General features: G+C 45.5%; 6 protein-coding genes across 7 annotated transcripts; 4 read left to right on the top strand and 2 right to left on the bottom strand.

Annotated features, from left to right (window-relative positions):
- The first annotated feature begins 3 nt into the window (after positions 1–3).
- Positions 4–713, top strand: LOC135334121 (cytidine deaminase-like). The gene is made up of 3 exons (XM_064529176.1): positions 4–148; positions 293–404; positions 465–713. Exons 1-3 carry the CDS (start codon positions 4–6, stop codon positions 643–645), a joined length of 438 nt encoding a protein of 145 aa, XP_064385246.1. The 3' UTR covers positions 646–713.
- A 138-nt stretch (positions 714–851) lies between these two features.
- On the top strand, positions 852–1,869 carry LOC135334122 (phosphatidylinositol N-acetylglucosaminyltransferase subunit P-like). The gene is made up of 4 exons (XM_064529177.1): positions 852–999; positions 1,151–1,223; positions 1,270–1,388; positions 1,512–1,869. The coding sequence occupies exons 1-4, from the start codon at positions 906–908 to the stop codon at positions 1,619–1,621; spliced, it is 396 nt and encodes a 131-aa protein (XP_064385247.1). The 5' UTR covers positions 852–905; the 3' UTR covers positions 1,622–1,869.
- Positions 1,870–2,108: 239 nt separating this feature from the next.
- LOC135334115 (uncharacterized) lies at positions 2,109–4,667 on the top strand. Its single transcript, XM_064529169.1, has 9 exons — positions 2,109–2,248; positions 2,344–3,075; positions 3,124–3,172; positions 3,233–3,367; positions 3,430–3,556; positions 3,635–3,798; positions 3,855–4,005; positions 4,141–4,373; positions 4,470–4,667. The coding sequence occupies exons 1-9, from the start codon at positions 2,219–2,221 to the stop codon at positions 4,562–4,564; spliced, it is 1,716 nt and encodes a 571-aa protein (XP_064385239.1). The 5' UTR covers positions 2,109–2,218; the 3' UTR covers positions 4,565–4,667.
- Positions 4,668–4,777: 110 nt separating this feature from the next.
- LOC135333159 (uncharacterized) lies at positions 4,778–8,652 on the bottom strand. The gene is made up of 13 exons (XM_064528072.1): positions 8,449–8,652; positions 8,161–8,290; positions 8,026–8,113; positions 7,703–7,977; positions 7,473–7,643; positions 6,966–7,124; positions 6,645–6,856; positions 6,320–6,449; positions 6,192–6,252; positions 5,742–5,768; positions 5,404–5,678; positions 5,177–5,347; positions 4,778–5,003 (listed from the first exon to the last, which is right to left on the bottom strand). The coding sequence occupies exons 1-13, from the start codon at positions 8,634–8,636 to the stop codon at positions 4,830–4,832; spliced, it is 2,061 nt and encodes a 686-aa protein (XP_064384142.1). The 5' UTR covers positions 8,637–8,652; the 3' UTR covers positions 4,778–4,829.
- Positions 8,653–8,741: 89 nt separating this feature from the next.
- LOC135334116 (lysosomal amino acid transporter 1 homolog) lies at positions 8,742–10,697 on the bottom strand. Its single transcript, XM_064529170.1, has 6 exons — positions 10,383–10,697; positions 10,179–10,308; positions 9,994–10,081; positions 9,595–9,866; positions 9,122–9,292; positions 8,742–8,995 (listed from the first exon to the last, which is right to left on the bottom strand). Exons 1-6 carry the CDS (start codon positions 10,571–10,573, stop codon positions 8,816–8,818), a joined length of 1,032 nt encoding a protein of 343 aa, XP_064385240.1. The 5' UTR covers positions 10,574–10,697; the 3' UTR covers positions 8,742–8,815.
- Positions 10,698–10,726: 29 nt separating this feature from the next.
- LOC135334113 (eukaryotic translation initiation factor 4 gamma 1-like) lies at positions 10,727–19,439 on the top strand. Of its 2 annotated transcripts, XM_064529166.1 has the most exons (20): positions 10,727–10,898; positions 10,945–11,186; positions 11,813–11,984; positions 12,370–13,295; positions 13,479–13,862; positions 13,915–14,053; positions 14,121–14,256; positions 14,432–14,656; positions 14,971–15,105; positions 15,319–15,633; positions 15,878–16,036; positions 16,293–16,529; positions 16,791–17,162; positions 17,377–17,549; positions 17,675–17,816; positions 17,971–18,135; positions 18,194–18,310; positions 18,369–18,450; positions 18,539–18,685; positions 19,019–19,439. In XM_064529166.1, exons 3-20 carry the CDS (start codon positions 11,911–11,913, stop codon positions 19,201–19,203), a joined length of 4,113 nt encoding a protein of 1,370 aa, XP_064385236.1. In that variant the 5' UTR covers positions 10,727–10,898; positions 10,945–11,186; positions 11,813–11,910; the 3' UTR covers positions 19,204–19,439. The 2 variants fall into 2 exon arrangements, with proteins under 2 accessions (XP_064385236.1, XP_064385235.1); XM_064529165.1 differs by having other exon boundaries at positions 10,727–11,186; positions 11,778–11,984.
- The last annotated feature ends 72 nt before the right edge of the window (positions 19,440–19,511 follow it).

Genomic DNA, 19,511 nt, shown 5'->3' with positions numbered 1-19,511 from the left:
AAGATGTCTGAAGTTCTTGAGCTGACAGTTGAGGAGACACAGAGGCTAGTGGATGCTTGTATTGCAGCCAAGGACAATGCCCACGCGCCATACAGTAAATTCCGAGTAGGAGCAGCGCTTCTAACACAAAGTGGAACTCTATACACAGGTACATGGAGTAACAATCTCTTACTGCTATATATCTATGAGAGCAATTAGTATTCTATCAATGCAGTCTCTTAGCTTTTTAAATCTCTATGCTATGTTAGCTCAGTAGGTTTAACTGTTTTTGATCTGTTGTCTTGCCTCTCAGGTTGTAATGTCGAGAACTCTGCTTACCCTCTCACTACTTGTGCCGAGCGTTGTGCCATTGTCAAGGCTGTGAGCGAAGGAGACAAACTCTTCAAAGCAATTGCAGTCTCAACGTAAGTAGCTAACACTTGTAATCACCCTCACACAACTTACTTCCTTTGCTTCCCTTGTAGGGACATTCCTGACAAGTTTGCTCCGCCGTGTGGAGCTTGTCGTCAAGTCATGGCCGAGTTTGGTGTCGACTATTGGGTAGTGTTGACCAAGCCAGACAAGACAACGGACATCCACCGTGTGAGAGACCTCCTCCCTCACACCTTTACCACTGATGACCTGAGGGCAGGGCAGTCCAAGTAGTAGAGACAAATATTTGTGCTGCTAGTTCAGCTTAGTTTTTTTAGTTTTTTTATCAGTCATGTCTTAGACATCCCCATTGTGTGTGTGTGTGTGTGTGTGTGTGTGTGTGTGTGTGTGTGTGTGTGAAAATTATTTTTATGAGGGCGGCTAAAAATCAAAATTAATGATTGACAAAAATGATAATTATGGTAATGATGTCGTCTCTGACCAGCCTTTTATTGTTTTGGTAAAGATCGTAAACACATAAGCTGTAATCAGCCATGGTCTCTGATGAGAGAAGAGCTTCCCCCAACACAAGCTCAGAGAGAGCCACTTATGGGTTTGTGCTGTACCTAGGATCCTACCTACTGCTAGGTGTGTGCACAAACCTGTTACACTAATTATGTGTGCTTAGATCAGCTATCTGTAGGATCAGAGGCCATACTTGTGTTAGGAACGTCCAATTATCGAAACTAGCTGTTTGATAATGTTACAATAATTATAAATCAGCAATTAATTTGTGTAGGTGTGTTTCTGCTCTGGGCGTTCCTCCCCAACGATTGGCTGACCTTCATTGGATTCAGCTACTACCCTCAGAAGTAACTACTCGTGAATCATTACATTTATCGAATTGTTATTATGCAGGTACTGGGCTGTTGCAGTGCCTGTGTTTGGCTGTGTGTGCTTCACAATGATCTTCTTTCTCTACATTGGAGCCAACCTTCTCATGGTACCAGCACCAGATGATCTCAGGAACATTACTGGTCAGTTTGATGGGGTCAAACCATCATGTGTGCAGTGACAAATGTAATAATATAGCTGATATAATATACCATTTGTATACCCTATAAATCACCTATGATACCCTCCCTCCCCCCACTACACAGATTCCTACTCCCTACCACCCCAACCGGCCAGTATTGGTACGTCTGTACCACCTCTCTATGACATACCCATCACTGAGGTCAACAAGCTCATGTTTGCAAAGAAGCACTGATCAATCCACTACCTGATTGTGTGGGAGAGCTCTGGAGAACATTACATGGAGAACATTAAATCGAACAATTATTTTATAGCCCTCCAACTGGACCAATATTTATCCTTGCTGCATTTGTGTATGGTGCTAATAGTTAGGGTTGGGTACTGTACCCCCTTCTTTCTTTCTTTGTTCCTCCAATTCCTCCCGTATTTTTCCGAATTTTTGATTAATTTCTGCTGTTTCTAATGAGAGTAAAATCGCCAAAATTGTTTACAGTACTAGTGATACCCAACCATGAGCGCGCGTTGGTTGGAACCTGCCCAACTACACCAACCCGTCTTGTTTTCACGTCCTTTTTGGTGTTTAAGAGAAACCTTACATGTACTTCCCCCATTTTCTCACAACATTTTTGCAGTGTGATAACAGTGGCAACAGATGCTAATCAGTTAAATTCTACACCGCAACTGCGCATGCCCACCAGGGACAGTGTTAGAGCTCTTTGCGCATGCTCAAGATGCTTCTCCACGTGTAGTACTAAACCACGTGGCTTTATTATAGCAAGAGGACAAAAACCTCTCTCTTGTGTGCACCTGTATCTGAGGACATTGACTGACCATGGGTACCAAAACTAAGGACAAGAAGAAGGTACTTTAATAGTTTAGTACCCAGATGAATTCTCTTGGCTAGATCTGTGTCTCCATTATTAAAAAAATTAATTTTAACTTCCACTGTCTTTGCAGACTGATGTTGCTGTTCTCGACAAGAAAATGAAATCCAAGAAGCAGAAGTATGCTGAGGTGCCCCCTCCAGCAGAAGTTACAACACCGGCAAAGACAAAAAAATCAAAGGCAACCAAAAAACTATCTAAGCCATCCAAAAAGGTTACCAAAGAAGAGAGTTCCTCTGATAGTGACAGCGAAGAGGAAACTAAAGTATCAAAATCTAAGGCAATGCTGAAAAAAGCTGAAGTTGCATCCAGTGAAAGTGAAAGTGAAAGCGAAGATGAGCAACCACCAGCAAAAACCAAGAAAGCAAATAATAAGAAAAAGCAGCCGTCCAGTTCTGAGTCTAGCGATGATGAAGAGGTGGTTGTAACAAAACCTGTCAAGTCAAAGAAAGGTACTCCAGCTAAAGCAAAACCACCACCACCAAGCGACAGCTCTTCAGAGTCTGAAGACGAAAAACCAGTAAAGGGAGCAGCCAAGACTACCCCCGGCAAGAAATCAGCCCCTGTAGATGAGAGCAGTGATGACTCTGATGAGAGCGAGGATGAGAGTGAAGATGAAACAACCTCCAAAAAACCAGCAGCTGCCAAGGCAAAGGCAACACCCGCCAAGAAACAAGATAGCTCGAGTGAGTCTGATAGTGAAGAGGAGGCGAGTAGCAAAAAGAAGGAGGTCAAAAAGACGAATGGAAAGAAGCCAGCAGATTCCGATGATGACTCTAGTGATGACGACTCTGACGATGAAGAGGTGAGAGGTCAAGTGTGTAGTAATATTTATGAGTGCTCCTTTTAATAGATGGAAGTTGAGAAGCCCGCAAAGAAAAGCAAAACAGAAGAATCATCAGGTGACAGTAATGCAAGCTATAATGTATGTTAGGTTTAATGTTGTTTCATTTTCTGTTCAGATGATGATAGCAGTTCTGCCGAGTCTTCGGAGGAGGAAGAAGTTGGTCTGCTGGGGAAGAGAAAGAAGGCCGTTGTTGCAACCACACCCGCCAAGAAACCACGACAGGAAGAGGCTGAGAATGGTGTTGGAGAGGGTGAGTTCTGTGACTGATTGAGGTGACATCGTATTGAGTATAATTATTTATTGTTCTTGCAGTCTCCACGCTGTTTGTTGGAAATCTATCGTTTGACATCGGAGAGGAGGATCTCACTGAATACTTTAGCAATGGTGGCTACACTCCTGACTCTGTACGAATTATCACTTCAGGAGGACGGTCTAAAGGGTATGAAAAACTTTTTCCCTATATTTTTTGTATGATTATAGCACAGAACCTGTTGTTAATGTCCCCTCCTTCCTATAGATATGGATACGCAGAGTTCTCGTCTGGGCAAGAAGCCAAAAAGGCAATGGAAAGCCTCAATGGTGGAGATCTAGGAGGTCGTGAGCTGAGGCTGGACATTGCAACTCCTCGAACACCAGGTGGCAGTGAACGAGGCCGGGGAACACCCAGAGGTGGGCGTGGAGGTATGTGCTTGTGATGTCATGTGTTGCGGCCTGTGATAGTGGCTTGGTGCACACAGGACGCGGAGCAGGCCCAAGCCCTGGACCTACTAACAAGCTGTTTGTACGGAACCTGTGGAAGGAGACTGAAGTCAGCACACTACAAGAGTACTTCCCTGAGGCAAACGACATCTACCTGCCCAAGGACAGGGAAACTGGAGAGAAGAGAGGGTAATTTGTTTTAATTATAGCCTATCATTATAATTTGTTACTTAAGGTAATTATGGCCTTGTCCCCGCTAAATACTTCCTATCGATGTTAATTCAACGTTTCTTTTCACTGACTGTGTGTCTCTCACTATTTCAGTTTTGGCTTCATCACTTTTGATGACCTGCCCACGGCTAAGAAAGCTCTTGACTTAGATGGCCAGGAGATTGATGGCTTCAACATCGGACTCAGGTTCGCTGAGGACAAACCGAGGGACAGTGGTGGACGAGGCGGGGGACGTGGTGGCGGTGGAGGATACGGTGGTGGCGGTGGAGGATACGGTGGTGGTGGTTATAGTGGTGGGCGTGGCAGAGGACGTGGTGGCGGAAGAGGTGAGAAGTTTAATATCATCTTGAGTATTGTAGACAGTAATGTTAATCATTCTGTTTGATTACACGTGTATTTATTGTCATGTGATCTCTCTACAGGACGAGGTGGTGGGCGTGGTCGAGGTGCTCCCCCCTCAAGGTCGGGGGCAATACAGCAGTACCAGGGTACAAAGGTCTCGTTTGGAGATTATTAACTGGACAATGATATTTTTGTAATTGTACTCGAGCACGCTGTATTTATTGTTGCACAAGAATGTTTAATATTATTGTTGTATAAATAATCATTATGACTCAAAATTGGCAAACATCATTACATAATTATTGCAGCAATGCATGATCAGTTTAACTAAGAAATAATTTTTATGACGTCAGTGTTTTATAATTATAATCTGGCAATGCAACCTGTATAAACTATAAAAAATTTTTATTATTGTTACGACCCAAACAGGACAAGTGTTGCTATGGGAATGCATCATTTTTAGTGTCTACTTTCATCTCGTCAGCATGTTCCTCACTAGCTAATGGTTTGTATGTTCTGTGATAGCGGACAGTCAGTAGCGGCTCTTTCTCTGCATCCCTTTGCTTGTCATGGCGACACCTAGCCAGCCAGCTCACTGCAAACTGTCCCATAATCTGTACACAACCTCAATTGAGAATAACAACCTTGTAGCCACCAGCACGATACAGTCGTAAAATTATGTGAAAAAAGTACAATTTTAGAATTCTGAGAAGTCCTTGTAACTGCATGCATGTTGTTGCGACAATGCTGTATAATAATAGAGAGACATGTATTCTATATAGGATACAATGAAGTCAAAGACAAGGGTCCCCACGCTCCCCACAATCCAGGGCAGTCGCTGTAGGAGGAAGACTGGGTCCACAGAGTAGAGGAATATACCCAGTCCATATGTCACATTGCCCAGTATGGCCAGCGTGAACAGCAATGGAGAGAGACCATCTACAGAGCATCGTCTGAACTGTATACAATAATAAGAGAGTGCATGATGACTATAGCACAAGACTAGTAACTCACATTTTTTACAATTTGTGGAACCCTTGAAAAAAAGTAGAATGCAGCAGAGATGCAGCCTAATACGTAACCAGCAACATCTCGTGGGTCAGCAAAGTTAATCACATCCCCCCAATCAATCTCCCGGCTTTGTTGCAGTATTCTCCCAGTCCTGGGTGGAGTCTGATAGGAGTGTGTCCACAGTGAGGGACCCTGGGAGGCCAGGAGGAGACCACACACCACCCCAGGGAGAAGACCAGCCAGTAATGTCGGCTTGTCCTTGTAGCAGCTACGAAGACCTGAGCACATTCCATGCATTGTATGGTACAACAATTGCGTGGCTACTATACACTAGGCAACACCTTTGAGTCCTTGGTTCTTGATAATATGTGACAGGGCCTAGGAAAACAACCCTTATGGAGCAAACTAATTAATTGTATTTTATTGCTTAATTAAATAAAGCAGTGCTTAAGCTTCAAATTGATTACAATATCACTCACTTTGCACCTTCCTACCCCAAAATATTTTCGGGTGAAAGGGGGACAGTATTGACCTACCGTTTTGAGAAACTAATGTTCCAAGTTCTATCTGCATATAAGAACAGCATGAAAAAATTCAATGGCTGCCTTGTAACGGCTATACAAAAAATTTTCAGATAAAAAAATTTTTTTTTTAGTTAGAGGAGATATTGAAGTTACTTCTTATGAAAGAAAACCAAAATCCTAAAATAGCTCTAAATATTTTACTTTGTAGTGTACTGAACATTATTAGTTTGCTCCATAAGGGTTGTTTTCCTAGGCCCTGTCACATATAGTAGATGTATTGTGACACAGAGACACAGTCTATCAGTACAAAGTACACAGCCGTGGCAAGCTGAATAATAAACGGTCAATCATGTGTATTAAAGTCTAGTGCACTTGTCGTTCAAACATTGGCTTACTTGCGTGAAGAGTTGGTCTGTTAGGATGGCTCCTAGTAGGTTAGTAGTGTCCCCTATCACCCACTGCATGAGGAACCACACTGAGAGCACCTGGTCTGCCTTCCCAGTCCGACAGTTCGTCACCAGTTGCCTACATTATAAATTAATCCTGACACACATAATTATCTAGCCAGCAGCCAGCCCCACCCCCCCTATATTTATCAATACCTCACAGCTAGCTAGCTCAAAACTAGCAAAGGCTAAAACTAAATCATATAATTATTGCTATAGCCGCTTCTTTGCAGACACACACACACACACACACACAGAAGGGGAGCAGACTCACGGGATGAGGGCCATCATCCAGCAGAGGATTGAGCTGAGACCAATCCAGAAGGCAAACCACTGTCTCACATTGCCTATGCATTGCCCAAAGGCCTGGTGCACCCACCAAGATCCCAGGGGACCAGTGATGTTCTCAGAGCAGCTCTCATTGTAGTAGTCAGTCCAGTCCTCTTGCAGGAAGAACGCCATAAGTATAGCTTTAGCCAAAACTAGCTAGATCTATGTGTATCTCACATGTCAACTTAGCATATTTATTCCAATGGTGTATATATAATGATAGTGTCATGTGTCCACTCAAACAAAAAACAAGTAATGAATATTATACCACTGTTCGATTTGTTTTATCTACAAAAATCTCTGTATCAGAATGTTCAGTTTCCTCGTACTTATTGTAACGAACTGCTAACAATGGCTCCTTTTCCTCCACTTGTTTGACGCGGCGACACTTAGCAATCCAGCTCACCACAAACTGCACCACTATCTGAGCAATAGCTAAGGCCATAACAATATACTATAGGTACAAACACACACATACACACACTATATATAGGTACATTACAATGCACACATATTAACTATAATTATTATAATTATACTGAGGTACAAACACACATACCCATACACGCACACACGCACACACACACATACCCATACACGCACACACGCACGCACGCACGCACGACGCACACACACACACACACACGCACGCACGCACGCACGACGCACACACACACACACACACACACACACACACACACACACACACACACACACTATATGCTGTATAGAGTAATGTTGACTAGTTGATGTATACAATTATAGAGGATACAGTGAACTCAAAGACCAATGCCCCACCACTCCCCACAATCCAGGGCAATCTCTGCAATAGGAACACTGGGTCCACAGAGTAGAGGAATATACCCAGACAGTACGTGATTTCTCCCATCATGGCCAGTATGAACAGGATTGGAGAAAGACCCTCTACAGAGCATCGTCTGCACTGCATAGATAATTACAACAAAATTGCTTTGGAGGTTACATTTATACAATGATACTCACATTTTTTATAATCTGAGGGATTTGTGCAAAGACATAGAAAGCAGCAGAGATGCATCCCAGCACATACCCAGCAACACTTTTTGCATCGTCGAAATCAAAGATATCTTCCCAGTCAATCTCCCGGCTCTGTTGCAGTATTCTCCCGGTCCTGGGTGGGGTCTGATAGGAGTGTGTCCACAGTGAGGGGCCCTGGGAGGCCAGGAGGAGACCACACACCACTCCGGGGAGAAGACCAGCCAGTACTTGAGGCTTGTCTTTGAAGAAACTACGAAGACCTATTAAAACAATACATAGCTATACATGGTACAATGAAAGAGCCACACCTTGGACTCCTTGATTCTTAATGAGATAGTAGAAATACTGAGAGACAATGACACAATCAATCATCAGAAAGTACACTGCTGTAGCAATCTGTTGGGTCAGTGGTTATGTGTATATTGAGTCTATAGAAGTCGTACTTGTGTGAAGAGTTGCCCTGTGAGTACAGCTCCTAGTAGGTTGGTGAGGTCACCCATCATCCACTGCATGAGAAACCACACTGACAGAGCTTCGTCTGCCTTCCCTGTCCGACAGTTAGTTACCAGTTGCCTGTGGGACAATAAAGATGAAACTAGCAGCCCCACCCCCCCCTTCTACAGATTGTAGCTAGCTAGCTGTCAACAGTGCAGCCACAGTATCCCTACCACACACACACACACACACACACAGAAGGGTGGGCCACGGGGGAGGGGGGGGAACAGACTCACGGGATGAGGGCCATCATCCAGCAGAGGATGGAGCTGAGACCAATCCAGAAGGCAAACCACTGTCTCACATTGCCTATGCACTGCCCAAAGGCCTTGTGCACCCACCAAGATCCCAGGGGACCAGTGATGTTCTCAGAGCAGCTCTCATTGTAGTAGTCAGTCCAGTCCTCTTGCAGGAAGAACGCCATAGCCAACAGATAGATAGCTAGCTATACAAGGTCGTGTGTGGGGCACACAACTGGGGGAAATCCCTTTCTAAAGAAAGAGGGGTGGGGCTGGTACTAATGACCTAACAGTCTTAATAAATAATATTATTTACCTGCCAAACATGATAAGTATACAAAAATGAAATATATCAGTCTGATATCTATCCACGATCTGGAGAGATACTTCCTCTCCTTCTCTTATTCTGATTGGCCACCTGTAAACTCTTCTCACTCGTGCTGCTCACATGACTTAGTAGCGGCTCAGTCTCTCCCCCCTCCACCCCTAGATACAGGTGACGGGCATGACGTCTGCATACACTCATCAGAAACTGGAGCAGAATCTGTTGCCAGGTGAAGGAGAACACATAACGTGATCATAGTTCTACCAGGAAATGTGTGATCATAATTCCCATGTGTGTCATCCAGGGCACAGTGAAGTCATTGTACACACACATGCTATAGGATACAGTGAAGTCAAAGAAGAGGGTCCCCACACTTCCCACGAGCCAGGGCAGTCGTTGTAGGAGGAAGACTGGGTCCACAGAGTAGAGGAATATACCCAGTCCATACGTTACATTGCCCAGTATGGCCAGCACAAACATGACGGGAGAGAGACCCTCTACAGAGCATCGTCTAAACTGCAAGAGAAGACAGACATGTTCTATTGTATTCTACTGTACCAGAAGTTTTGCGAGCATCAAACATTTGCGAACTATGCGAGGGTTGATCAATTCGCAACACCGCCAAACCTAAATTATTACTAGTAAATACACACGATCTTTGCCCACAAATGGTAAAATTTTCTGCTGATTTGGCTCATTCGCAAAGGTTTTTTACCCGCAAAATATTCTAGTAACTAATCATTCTACTGTAATTCTACAACCCATTCTACCGTCATTATAATAAAATGGCCACTCAAAGTTAGTGTGCATGCTCTCACGTTCTTGACGATCTGGGGGACCCTGGACATGACATAGAGGATAGCTGAGATGCAGCCCAGCACATACCCAGCTATGGCCTCAGGGTCATTCACATCAAACACGTCTTTGATGTCAATATCCTTGAGTGTTCTCCCGGTCCAGGGTGGAGTCTGATAGGAGTGTGTCCACAGTGAGGGACCCTGGGAGGCCAGGAGGAGACCACACACTACTCCAGGGAGGAGACCAGCCAGTAATGTAGGACTCTTCTTCATCTTGCAGCAGTTGAGAAGCCCTATGCAGTGTGTGTGTGTGTGTGTGTGTGTGTGGGTGGGTGTGTGTGTGTGTGTGTGTGTGTGTGTGTGTGTGTGTGTGGGTGGGTGGGTGGGTGGTGTGACTGTCACGGGGAGGATTGCTAATACCTTTGACTCCTTGATTTTTTATAACGTAATACAGGAACTGTAGCATTGTGATACTGTCCATGATAACGAAGTACACAGCCGTGGCAATCTACATGTACATACAAGGAAAAGTTGTTAGTGATGCTTACCATGCATAATGATGAATATATCAGGTGATGGATTCACAGCACTGACGAAATATTTACCTGAGTGCCCAACTGGTGCGACAGAAGGGCTCCTAATAGATTGGTAGCGTCTCCGAGGAACCACTGCAGCAGGAACCAGAAGGACAGAGCTTCGTCCCCCTTACCAGTGCGGCAATTCTTCACCAACTGACTGCATGTACATACGTATAGTCACACACACTTAGCGTATGCTAATACAGAGCCTGAGGGCACACATACACTCACGGTACTTGTGCCACAAGCCAGAAGAGAATGGAGCTGAGCCCTATCCAGAAGGCAAACCATTGTCTTAAGTTCACGACACATTCTCCAAACACTACAAACACCCAGCCTGAGGTCTGGGGGTCAGTCACATTGCTAGGACAGGAGCTTGACAAGTTGGTCTCGTTGATTTGCAGCCACAGTAGTCCATCCATCCGTAGGCTATCAGCTGAAGCGATAAATATAGCCTAAGAGCAGTGAATCTACCTAACACACATGTATCTATATTTATCTCTCTTTGTTCACATAATGTAGCCCATAGTTATGAAATTTCCGAGAAATTTCACACGGAGATCTACCAATACTTGTAATTGGAACAAGTCCATGCTTCCTTTATGCCTTTCCTACGATAGGCACAAGACCTTAACCATCTGTATCCTCTCGGATCGGCTTTATTCTAGCTTCTATAGGTTAGTAAGTAATAGTAACAAGACTAGATACAACGTATTTACACACAAGAAGACCAGAGACCCACAGCAAGTCAGTGAAATCCACTATAATCGACTCTTGATTGTTAAGTTAATAGACCCGTCATCAACGATTCTACACAGTCAAGTCCCCTGAGCCCTCAAGCTAAGAGCCCCCTCCGTGTCAGGTCACCACTAGAGACTGTCTCTTCCCTGCTCACACACACCCAGTGTCTGTCCGAGGCTCGTACACGCCCACACCACCCCACACACACCTCGTCCCTCTATCACCATTAGAGACAGACTGTGTAGACCTGGTCACCACCTCAGGCGATCAGAATTGTTAGAACCGGCCACACAGGTGGGCCCCCCCCCCCCCACACACACACACACCACCGCTAAGATAACATATACAGTGTACATTAACTATATAGTAGTAAGACACACATAGGTACACTGTATTGCATAGTGCGTAGAAGTTTGCCTGCATCTAGTTGTTATTGAGCTTGACCTTTAAACCCTCTCCCACCCCCTCTTAGTGTGTAGTGTACTGTTGTGTGATTTCCCTGTACTGCCCAGTCATAATTGTGCAATCCTAACATAGTTACATAACACACAGCCTACACTATAGGTCACCACCCCCCACACACACACACACACACACACATAGCCTACACTATAGGTCACCCCCCCCACACACACACACACTACACTATAGGTCACCCCCCCCCTCCACACACACACACAGCCTACACTATAGGTCACCCCCCCACACACACACACACAGCCTACACTATAGGTCACCACCCCCCCACACACACACACACATAGCCTACACATATGTCACCACCCCCCCACACACACACACAGCCCACACTATAGGTCACCACACACACACACACACACACAGCCCACACTATATGTCACCACCCCCCCCCACACACACACACAGCCCACACTATAGGTCACCACCCACCACACACACAGCCCACACTATAGGTCACCCTGGAGCTCAGGAGCATTCATTCTCATAGTCAGACGTTAGATTCAGGTCATCGATTAGTATATCATTGACCACACCCACCATGACCACCCAACAGTACTCGGGAGGCGGCTACCGCCCACGGTCCGGCGGACGTGGTCGTAACAGCGATCAACCGTTAGTTGTATATAGCAGAGTTACCGTATTACTAGAATATTTTGCTGGTGAAAAATCAGCCAAATCGACAAAAAATTTGACTTTTGCGATCAACTATTGCGTTCTGACAAGGATCGTGTGTATTTACTAGTAATAATTAAATTTTAGGTTTTGTGAATTGAACAACCCTCGCTATGTTATGCTCGCAAATCATTCTATATAGCAATACGGTAGGGAAGGGTTAGTATCATCATAGCTTGCTACTGTTGCGATCATGTGTCAGACGTTATTTAGACTTTATTTAGCTGCGAGTGTTGTCTAGCTCTGTATACTGTTAATTTTTGTACGTTAAATTGTGTTGGTCAATTAGCTATAATTAGCTTATCATACCTCTCTCTCTACACAGGCGTTACCGTTCCGCTCAGATGACGCCTCGCTCTCAAGTACCTTCAGGGCAAACAGTAGGCCCCAGGATGATGCCCAACGCAGGGCTGCTCCATTACCCCGGCCAACAGCAAGCTCTCTCCACCACTGCACCCGCTGGAACACAGTTCATACGATCCCCGATGTACACCCCGTACCAGCAGCCTCAGGTTATTGGACTCCACCCTAATCAGTACGCCCTCTATCAGCAGCATTTACTCGGTCATCAGCAGCAAATTCCTCAACAAATTAACCCTATGAACCTGAGCAACCCAGCAGTTGTGGCCGGTATGCCGATACAGCCACCAATGCCGGTTAGCACAGGCCTTGTCGCCAATAGTCAAGTCACCTACCCTGTCCCAGCTCAGCCTAAAACACTGCCAGCTGCAAAGAAAGTCTCGAAAGCAATCAAAATTGTGGATCCCAACACTGGGACCGAAGTGAAACTTAGCAAAGCAAAAACGGGCAGTAGCCCACCCCCTGTGTCTAGTGCCCCACCCACTGCGCCTCAGGGTGGCCTCCTGCCAGACCCGAAAATGAATGCCCAAAGACCTGAAATTGCACAAACATTCATAACCCAAGTGCATGCCATGAACACATCTTCCCCTGTCTTTGTACCTAGGCAACCAATAGCTCAAGAGTTTCGGCCCGCTCTTGTGGTGCAACCGCCACCGGTGACAGAGTTTCGTCCCAATGCTATAATCCGACGTCCTGATGAGGTCAAGACTGGAGAGGGGGAAGCCCCTGTCATTAACGGTGGTGGTGTGGAGAAGACCAAGGAGGAGATTGTTAGCGCTGAGCCCACGACTCCCCTGGAACCACCCCCCACAGAGCTAATGGTACCATTGGCGGAGGAGCCGCTGGTGAAACCACCCCCCACAGTGCCTGTTGAAGCACCACCCACACCAGGTACTGACTGTAGTGTTGAAATGACATCAATAATAGTACGCTAACAATAAATGCCATTTCATTTCTTGATACATGTATATATAGAAATTGCTTCTAGTTGATGTTAATGTGATGTTACTAATAGAGAAGGTAGCACCTGCCATTCTCTAATATGCTGGTGGCTTATTCATCCACGATCCACAGAGACACTTCCTAAAGTGAAGGTTGCAGTAGAACAGGAAACAGTCAACACACTTCCTGTGGAGAAGCCCACTCCTGCTGCCCCTGAGGTCAAGGAAGAGGTACCTAAGGTCAAGGAGGAGGTACCAGAGGTCAAGAAGGTCGTTATACCTGAACCAAAATCCGAACCTGAACCTGAAGTGGTCAGCGCTGTGGAGCCACAACCCCCAGTGAAGACGCAACCCCAAGTGAAGACACTACCCCCTGTGAAGCAATCTCCAGTGAAAACACAACCCCCAGTGAAGCAACCCCCTGTGAAAACACAACCTCCTGTGAAGCAACCCCCAGTGAAGACACAACCCCCGATGAAGACACAACCCCCTGTGCAGACTGTCATCGAGCCCCCTGGTAAGCGTGGAGTAGATTGCTTCTGTTATAATATTTATATAATATTCTCCAGTTGATGAGGACAAACCTAAGAAGTATGATCGAGACTTTCTGCTCAGATTTGCCGGGGACAGGGCGTGTCAAGAACCTCCAGCTGGCCTCAAGAAGGTCTTTGATGTGTTCCAGATTGGAGGAGGGCAAGCGCTGTTAAAGTAAGTTTGCAAAATAAATAATAATAAAAAAGGTTTTATGTTGTATTGTATTTGTGTGTGTGCACAGGGGCCCCTCTCCTTCAGCACCTATGATGGGCTATGGTGGCAAGAAGAGTGGTGGCGGTGGTGGTGGTGGCGGTGGAGGAGGGATGCGTAGAGGCTCTGAGCCGAAGAGGATCTCTCATCAACCAATAGGGACAGAGGTGAGCTACAATGACGAGCGTGTAGCTGATACTCTATACAATTAGCTCTCTGTTGTTGTACAGTGAAATAAAAATATCTTTATCGATATTAAGCCTTTTTTATATTGTGTTTAGTACTAACCATCATAACCGACCAGTATGGATCACCACCCCCCCCCCCCCCCCCCCCTTACAGAAGGTGGATCTACACAAGGCGGAGAAGAGGTGGGTGCGGCCTCAAGAAACCCTAGCCGAGATGACGGGCGATGATAAAGAGACTATGGACTTGTATCGAAAGTTTCAGGGCATCCTCAACAAACTCACGCCCACAAAGTTCCAGAAACTCGCTGAGCAAGCGCTCGAGTTAGCCATCAACACTCAGGAGCGGCTGCAAGTCTGCATAGACAAAATCTTCACAAAGGTATGTCTTCTACCGTAGTCTGTGTGCTTAGCAAGGGCGTATAAAAAGAGAGAGGGCATGCAACAGCTTGCGAGCAAAAACTAAAGGGGGCGGTAGTAATATCTAAAAATAAATTCTATTAATAGATTTTTGTGTACAGTGCATAGTATATATCTGGTCTGTAGCTTTTTGCTCACACGTAGGGTTGATAGTCAGTTGCATGTCCTCTCTCTTTTTATACGTCCTTGGTACTAGTGTGTGTTCAGCAGATGTCGAGGATAACATTATGCCTCGTACTTGTCTAAATTGTTTGTACATGTACATGACCCCCCCAGGCCTTGGAGGAGCCCAGCTTCAGCATAGCCTATGCCAACCTGTGTAAGGTGCTCAGTCCTCTAAAAGTGGAGTATGAGGATAATGGCAAGATAAAGCAGACCAACTTCAGACGAGAGCTGCTCACCAAGTGTCAGGTGGGTGTGGTCTGGGGAATGTAGCTGGGACGTAATCATGTGTGCTGGTGATCAAATTGTCAGTACTGGGCCCAAAATGTTTCATTTTTTGGAGAAAAAAAAGTGGCTATATATTAAAGTGGGTCATTATTCAGAATGAGGCCTGTTTTCAGAGCTACCCTTGATTATCAGTACACGTGCTTATAAACACAACCTAACCCCCTCCCCTGTTAGATTGAGTTTGAGAAGAACAAGAAAGAAGACGAACAACACTTGGAGATGACTATAGCCATCGATGAGGCCGCCAATCCCGAGGACAAGAAACGTCTCGAAGCCGAGCTAGAAGAGTTTGACACAACGTCGCGTAGGAGGTCACTGGGGAACATTCGGTTTATAGGAGAGCTATTCAAACTGACGATGCTGTCCGAGACCATCATGCACGAATGTATCGTGCGCCTGCTCAAGTCATCATCGGATGAGGAGAGTCTCGAGTGTTTCGCTCGCCTCATCACCACCACAGGGAAGGAGCTCGACCACACGGAGGCTAAGGTGAGTCAGGGGGTGTGGTCTCTCTGTCTTCTGTTTGTGTATTTGCATAGTGTGAAAAGCGTGGGTGGGCTGCTATACATGTAAGTGGGTGCTTTTTCAGAGTTTTCATCAAAATCAGGCCTGTTTTCAGAGCTGTCTTTAAATGTCTATAACTTGTGTTAGGAACGTCCAATATCAAGTTGCATTTAGTAGCTGTTTGGTTGGATTGTCTGTTACATGTAGATTGTTTTTCTGGTTCCCACAGCAACGGATTGATGGCTACTTTGGTAGGATTAATGACATCATCAAGAGAGGCAAGATTCCAGCGAGGATAAAGTTCATGCTTCAAGACGTTCAAGAGTTGCGTAGAAATGAATGGATCCCTCGACTAAGTCAGACCTCCGGGTTGAAGACCATCGATCAGGTACACAGCTGTCAGTACATGTATGAGACTTCTGTTGTGTTACCTTACTTGTACATCATGTACATGTACATGTACCCTGTACCTGTACGTCAGGTATATCATGTACATGTCATGTCATTGTGTGTGTATACATGTACTAGCTTCACAGGTGTTGAACAAATCTTATGTCAGATTCTGATTTTTTACTCTTTTTGCAATACTTCAGCTCCTACGTAACGTAACCTATTGCTCATAAGTTGCTTCATTACCTCGTCAGATCCATGCGGAGGCAAAGTTAGCCGAGGAAGAGGACAAACGGATAGTGGCGGCTCACCAGGCTATGTCGTACGGTAAACGAGGCGATGACAGACGCAGCAGAAGTGGACCAATGGGTAAAGAGGAGTATACCACCTATGCCACTAAGGGGGACAAAGAGAGAATGTCCAGGGAGAAGCCGAAGGTGGACACTAAGAGACTAGCTGCACTTAGGAGCAAGGACAAGAAAGACCCTACAGTGAGTGACAATGTTAGTATTAAGGTGAATGAAAGATACAGAAGAAAAAAGAGCTTAGCATACTCTCAAAAGTACAAAAAAAATTTCCCCGTTTTTTTATGAGATTCAAAATGCGTTTAATTATTAGCGTGGACTTAATTTAGCGTTAATACAAAATTTGCTCAAATTGGTAGCAACTCTTATCTACTCTTGCATTAAGGTATAGACAGTACTGACTATATTGCAGCTGACTGTAACACACACCACTCCGTGTCCCTACAGGCTGTGCTTGGCCCACCCACCCTCGGTCCTCAGCGCCCAGGGGCGTGGTCTAGGAACCAACCCCCTCCCTCCAACCCCCCAGGAGGGGGTGACAAGGACAAGAAACCATCACGCTCGAGTACAAGTGGTTCTAAACGAGACAAGGGACCTAGTGGGCGTGGCTCTGGGTCTGGTCCTAAGAGAAGTAGTACCAGTGAAATGCTAGCTGCTCTGGATGCCGTTGCTAAGCTTACCAACAAACCTTCACGCTCCATGAGTGGCCCCACCCCCAAACCACCCCCTCCTCCAGAGCCAGATGCATTGGACGAAGATACTGTACAACGGAAAACAAGAACCATTGTGGACGAGCTGGCAGACAATGCTGACATCAAGGTACTTGTCTGATCTATAGCGTGTAATGCTGTCTAGTATTGTGGCAATGGCGTGCGGTCATTGTGTGTGGGATGGTATGGGATTACAGCTTTTACAGTGGATCGAGTGCACTTGCAACAGAGAATTTCCAAACAGCATAACCACAATAATATCACTGACAGCTAGTCCTTGTAGCTACATGTATGACCTCTCTCATGTGTGTGTGTGTGTGTAGGAGGCAGTCGAGTGTGTGGTTGAGATGCACTCCCCTGGCCTGCTCAGTGTGTTAGTCTCAGAGGCCATCATGCACTCACTGGAGAAAAAGGTGGTAGTAAGGCAAGCAGCTGGCAAGCTAATGGAGAAGCTGATCAAGGATGGACTGCTCTCACAGACTAAGTTCCTGGACGGGTGAGGCATTATGTCAGTGTTGTCTGGGTACACACATAATGTTCACTACATGAAATTAATGTCCCTCCATTTTTAGATTGGATATTGTATCTTAAATTTAAATAATGACCTCCCTCCCCCCTCAGACTTAACGAGCTGCTTGAGATAGCTGATGACTTGGCCATGGATTTCCCCAAGCTATGGCCGTACCTGGCCGAGATCCTCTCTCCTGTCTTCGCCCACGCAGCCCTCCCCCTCTCCACACTAGCACAGGCCCCTCCGGAACTCGTGAGTCACGTACAATACAGTACAACCTTTGTGAAATACAAACCTTATTATTAGAGAAAGCACTAGGCTCTCGTAGATTAGAGTAGAATTTCTGTTTTTTGCTTTTGAAAGTGAGGTGAAATGGTTTTAAACTGTATTCCTCTCCCGCTGACAGGTGGAGTCTGGTAAGGCAGCTGTGATGGTGGCCGAGATACTAGTGCAATGTGGGCAAAGTCTAGGATCACAGGAGGAGGTCCAATCACTGTGGGGGGTCTCCAAACTGGAGTGGACGCAATTAGGAGTTAATTCAGAGGACGTATCAGAGTTCCTCACCAAGCAGGTATGTGAGACCACACCCCATAGCGTACAATTGTGTATGACGTCATGTCCCTCTGTAGTCCCTCCAGTTTCTACTCCCAACACCCGCCCCTCAAATCCCTACCTACTATCAACAGTTATCCGAGCTTATTTCCAGTACTGACAACACTGTTGATGATATATTTGACTGGGTAGAGGTGAGTGGTTTCGTTGTACACTGGAGTCATGTGATATTGCCCCCCCCCCACACACTAGAAATCTGGCGCTGTGGGGAATTCCAAGAGTCCTGACTTTGTTCATGCCCTAGCAACCGCCATTTGCTCTGCCACTGTGTCAGGTATGTATGTGTGTGTGCGGGTTGACTTCATCCCCACTATCTCTCCTTTTCTTTACTATATACTCCCCCCCCCCTCCCCTGCCCTCAGGCTCTGGTACCTCCGTCATTTACAACGAGGATATGTTTGTAAAGAGAGCAACAGTTCTCAAAAAGTACGTAGACGAGGATCGAGAGTTGCAGGTGCAGATACTGTACGCCCTGCAAGTGGTCGTCACCAAGCTGGAGCACCCCCCTAGTAAGCCTTCTACGAACACATTTGTTATTCCTGATTCTGAGAGACTGCAATGGGCTGTGTGCTTTGTGAGAATTAGCAGAAGGCTATAATCCTTCATCTTTTGTTAAAATAACTGTTTTTTTCTTCCAAAACTTTTTGATCTAAGCATATCATAATTATGATAGGGTGTATCAAGAGCTACAGAATGCATCTTTTAGTTTTTATAGTTCTTGCTTTTTATTGAAGTTATGGCCTCCCAAAAATAGCTTGCCAAAGTGTGATGTATGTACATTATTATGCTATACAGTAACCCCACTTCTGTAACCACACCCCTAACCACACCCACCCCCACAGAGCTACTCAAACAGATGTTCGACGAGCTCTACGATAAGGAGTTGATTACTGAAGAAAGTTTCCGCTGGTGGAAAGACAACGGCACAGAGAAGTATGGCAAAGGGAACTGTATTCAAAACACTCGCTCATTCTATGAATGGTTGGACAATGCTAGTGCTGAATCAGATGAAGCTGGAGCGTCTTGACAACACACCCTCCCATTTTAGAGTCATGCAATATGTGTTGATGTTGTTCTTTGACAGTCTCTCTTTCTCTGTGTAGGTGTTTCTTTGAATGTTGTGTGTGTTAATATATTATTTGTGCAATTTATATGTCCTGTCTTAATTTATTATGAGCACGCAGCTGGAATAATTTTGTGATTATTATTGTGTCAAAAATGACTTGATTGTGAAACTGTTGGTATAATTTATTCTGAAGACTGTCATGTGTAACCCGCGGCTGGATACCGAGGATGCCCAACTGCAATCGGCTCCTCCCACTTATAATTGATCTG

Source organism: Halichondria panicea, chromosome 3 (genome assembly GCF_963675165.1).
Source record: "Halichondria panicea chromosome 3, odHalPani1.1, whole genome shotgun sequence".
In the NCBI taxonomy this organism is placed as follows: domain Eukaryota; kingdom Metazoa; phylum Porifera; class Demospongiae; order Suberitida; family Halichondriidae; genus Halichondria; species Halichondria panicea.
The sequence above is the reverse complement of the archived record's forward strand: the minus strand, read 5'-3'. Positions and strand labels throughout refer to the sequence as shown.